General features: G+C 40.3%; 1 protein-coding gene across 1 annotated transcript in view; it reads left to right on the top strand.

Annotated features, from left to right (window-relative positions):
* The window catches only part of LOC122267208 (uncharacterized), a 5,956-nt gene extending 2,790 nt beyond the window's left edge, over positions 1-3,166 (top strand). The window contains exons 2-4 of the mRNA XM_086547788.1: positions 804-874; positions 1,092-1,437; positions 1,767-3,166. Of these exons, the coding sequence (XP_086403914.1) occupies positions 804-874; positions 1,092-1,437; positions 1,767-3,019 (1,670 nt within the window). The 3' untranslated portion in view covers positions 3,020-3,166. The remainder of the gene's footprint in view (positions 1-803; positions 875-1,091; positions 1,438-1,766) is intronic.
* Positions 3,167-5,000: the final 1,834 nt, after the last annotated feature.

Genomic DNA, 5,000 nt, shown 5'->3' with positions numbered 1-5,000 from the left:
AAAATTACTATCCCAACAATATAATTTTAATTGTTGCAAGTCCATGACCTCTAATAGCTGCAAGAAGCTGCAATTGTACCATAATTGAGATGTAGCATAAAACTCTAATATATGAAAATTACAGGAAACGTACCTTCAGATATATGAACATTTATTTTTGCTTCTTATATTTTTCAAATGAAAAGGAAAATATTTTCTAAACATCAATGATATTCATTATAGGCATTAAGGCGAAATGGGCTATAGTTTTGTACCTTAAACATTCTTTAAATGAATCAACATATCTTCGTATACTTAATGTATATTTAATTTGATCCAAAAGACCCAGAGTTTCTATAGAATAAATTGGCTTAAGAGAGTTTCTCATCTTGGGTGAAACTAGCTATCATTCTAGAGTTCTATGAGTCCATTGCGTTAAACTAGCTATCATTCTAGAGTTCTATGAGTCCATTGCGTTAAACTAGCTATCATTCTAGAGTTCTAGGAGTCCATTGGGTTAAACTAGCTATCATTTTAGAGCTCGAAGTGTCTAGCTAAGCAGCAGAAATTTGAGTTTATTTTTTATCTTACATTATTCTCGGCAAACAATATGCATGTTCGACGAATAACGTGCGTGCGCTTATGTATACCTACATATATAAATAAATAAATAAATATATATATATATATATTTATATGTATATGTGTGTATATATTCATATATACAGTAAATTATAAATCATGATATAAACTGCCGGACAGATAAGGAGAGCAAGTAAAACGCCTATTAGAAGTAATGAGATAATGCCAATTACCTTCCCCAGGAGTGGCGGAAAGCGCCAACCTTCGAGCTGGGTCGTGTGAATACAACGGCAAAACATATTGGGGAGGTCAGGTAAGTTAGCCAAACATACAATAAAATCGGATAATAGTTTTGCATTAGTTTATGACCATGCCTTAAATTGAGAATAGGATGATAAGAATGCAGACGTGCAGGATTTCAGAAAATTTTAATACCAGTTTTGTATCAAACTATTAACAAATATTGAAATGTAATTGTGCAGAATTTAGACTAACAAAATTCTACATTTCCTCCAACACAATCTCTTCAGACCATCGAGTCTCTGCCAGAGCAATGCACTGAGCTCAAGTGTAAGTGGTCTGCCGACGGGAACCCGACAGTGCAGCTGGTACCCATCGACGGTTGCACCTGCACCACGTCCAGGGCTCTCCTGAGCCAGGACGAGGCGGAGGACGTGGACAGCCTTAGCCTCCCCCACGCCCCCCAGACGCGCCAGACCAAGAGCCAGTGTCTGTACAACGGCCAGCTCAAGTGGGGAGGCGCCGTGGTGGACAGGATCGACGCCAACTGCGTCAAGCTGGTCTGCAAGAGCGTCAGCGGCGCGCAGAACTATCTGGGAATACAGACAGCGGCTGGATGCACTTGCACTCAACAGAGTAAGATCTAGACTGGTTTTCTTTGCTAAACTGATTCTGCTTTCAATATATTATCAGTATCGTATGACAAAAAGGAAAAGAAAGAAAGGAAAATCAAATGTTTCAGTAGTTGGAAGGAAGGTGTCACTTCAAAAGCATAAACTATTCTGTTTAGGATTTTATATTTCTTCAGTTGGGACTTATATAATCAGCGGCACAAGGTCAGGCGAAATTACCCCCTCCCCCCCCACATCGCCGCTTCTCCCTGTTTAGCCACTTGAAAAAAAGGTGTGGGAATTGCCATGGAACCAGATTCTCTTATACTTGAATAACAATTCCTCTTTTGACAGCATCCACGACTACCACAACTACGACTACTTCAACTACAACTACTCCAACCACAACCACTTCAACGACAACCACTTCAACTACAACTACACCAACTACAACCACGCCAACGACAACCACTTCAACCACTACTACTCCAACCACAACCACTTCAACCACAACTACGCCAACTACAACCACTTCAACCACAACTACGCCAACCACAACCACTTCAACCACTACTACTCCAACCACAACCACTTCAACTACAACTACGCCAACCACAACCACTTCAACTACAACTACACCAACCACAACCACTTCAACTACAACTACTCCAACCACAACCACTTCAACTACAACTACACCAACCACAACCACTTCAACTACAACTACGCCAACCACAACCACTTCAACTACAACTACACCAACCACAACCACTTCAACTACAACCACGCCAACGACAACCACTTCAACCACAACCACGCCAACGACAACCACTTCAACTACAACTACGCCAACCACAACCACTTCAACTACAACTACTCCAACCACAACCACTTCAACTACAACTACACCAACCACAACCACTTCAACCACAACCACCCCAACGACAACCACTTCAACCACAACCACTTCAACTACAACTACACCAACCACAACCACTTCAACAACTACTCCAACCACAACCACTTCGACCACTGCACCCACCACAACCACATCTAGTACATCTTCAATCCCACAATCAACAAAAATAGCCACACCGCCAACCACAACCACATCACCTTCTAGTACAACACCTTCAACAACAACTGCAACCACATCAACTACCACTCCACCAGCAACCACATCAACTACCACTCCACCAGCAACCACATCAACTACCACTCCACCAGCAACCACATCAACTACCACTCCACCAGCAACCACATCAACTACCACTCCTCCAGCAACCACCACTCCACCAGCAACCACATCAACTACCACTCCACCAGCAACCACATCAACTACCACTCCACCAGCAACCACATCAACTACCACTCCACCAGCAACCACATCAACTACCACTCCCCCAGCAACCACATCAACTACCACTCCTCCAGCAACCACATCAACTACCACTCCTCCAGCAACCACATCTTCCACAACCACTGCACCTCCAACCACAACAGAGGAAGCCACCATCAAGGGCTGCAAGGAAGAGACCACCACAGAAGCCCCAACAACCACAGTGTCTGTCACGGATACCACCCAAGCCTGCGTTGGGACCCAGTGATGGTTGTAGCTACCAAGACGGAAAAGTTTCTGTGGATTGAATTAGTGTGAGATCAGTCATTTATAACTTCATTGACGTGGTTTTGAGACGGAGGTTTAAGTCAATGTATACTGAAGGATTTCAATAAAGAGTAATTGCAGGTGATTTGATTATGTTTTTTTGTTTTGTTTTGTTTCCGAAACGTGTTTGGCGTGTCTTTTCACTGGCCATTTATTGTTTATAAAAACAACAACAACATAGAGTTAGTGAAAAGATATATATGGTTAGGAGGTGAACGTATATATATATATATATATATATATATATATATATATATATATATATATATATATATATATATATAAAACAGGAGAGAAAATGGGACGAGGTAATTATTAGTGTTTCATACATGGAAACTTATTCAGCAAGTTGATGGCGTATTAGGTAATTAAAGGATTGTGGATTGTATCAAGGGATAAAAAAATAGATAACCTTTATATTCCTACTAACTACTAATTTTTTTGGGGAACTGTTTTTCTTCGTTGTAATTGGTGTTATTTTTTCCGTCTGACCAAATATATATTGCGATCCCAGATTTCGAGTTTGGAAATTATAGAAAATGTTGGCCCAATTATCTGTTTGCACACAAACACACACATAAACACACACACACACACAGACACGTACACACACATAGATATATCCTTACAGTGCAAATACCCGTTTTATTGCCTCCGATATTAGCATTCTCCCAGCGAGCAGGATGCTTATCTCGGTCAGCGCACCCAGCTTCCGTATGGACTGCACTATCTTACTTTTCAGCAGCAGCATCTGACCAATGCAGTTTTTAGATATGATCTTGTTTTTCCCGTCCAATTCTCCTACTCAGGTTAGCTTCTATCATTTATATTTGGGGGAAGTATATTCCTTGTAAAAATATGTTGTTCATCTAATCCACGGTCGGATTTGTACTTGAGATCCGACGTCTACACTCCTCGAATTCACGGCCGCCTTAGCGTAAGGGTCGATATCATGATTGTGTTAACAGATGAATCCCCATGTCCTCCATGGCGTTAATCAGATGAGTTATGGTGTGTAAAGGCTTGCCAGCATATATATATATAAACCAATCAGTCGTGTGGTCTAGTTGGTTTAGTACTGCACTCTCGGGCTTATACCTGAGGTCGGCAGAGGTTCGACTCTGGGTCAGGTAGGTATGTTATACATATATACATAGACACAGATATGTACACACTCACACACACACACACACACACACAAACACTCACACACATACACAAAACCACCCTGACTCAATCCCAGCTTCAAGTCTAACAAAGAAAAATGTTATATAAAATTACATGTGAATTAGAGTAGAAATCTTCCTTACAAATATTCCATTCATAGGCCTTATGAGTTACGTTGCAAAATGACTATCACAAACGTAGACATAAATCACATTCACATCTAGAATCATAAGTGACCATTACTTTGATACCAGAGACACATCCGTGCAGATGAACATGCAGGTGCTCATATAAACACCAAGAGGAACTCGATTAGGAAAACCGATGGCGTCTTTAATCTGTGAACATTCCTAGATATATAATCATAACATAGGAAAGATTTGAAGATAATTCTTTCAATACTCATCAGGCAAGAAAAAAAGAGATTGAGAGAAAAGGAAATAAATAAACAAAGAGAAAAAGGGAGGAAAGGAGAGATAAGGCCATCCATTGTGAATTTTGTTTGTTTGTGCAAGTCACTACGACGGAGAACCAAGTACTATAAACTAACGATACCAGATTGAATTTTAAAAAAGGGGGAGGAAAAAATATGATGATTCATGTAAATTAGACAATAGATGTAAATCGACGAGGGAATGGCAGTAAATGGAATGAAGAATAGTAAATCGTCTTGAGCTCGGGGTTTGTTGTTTTAGAATGTAAACAAGGAGTCCTATTGATGGTAAATTCAGTTACTTTGCTTTTTAAGGAATGAA

The sequence above is a fragment of the Penaeus japonicus genome, unplaced genomic scaffold (assembly GCF_977035675.1).
Source record: "Penaeus japonicus unplaced genomic scaffold, GWHDUDI00000001_assembly GWHDUDI00000020, whole genome shotgun sequence".
In the NCBI taxonomy this organism is placed as follows: Eukaryota; Metazoa; Arthropoda; class Malacostraca; order Decapoda; family Penaeidae; genus Penaeus; species Penaeus japonicus.
This window is presented reverse-complemented; position numbering and strand designations above follow the sequence as displayed.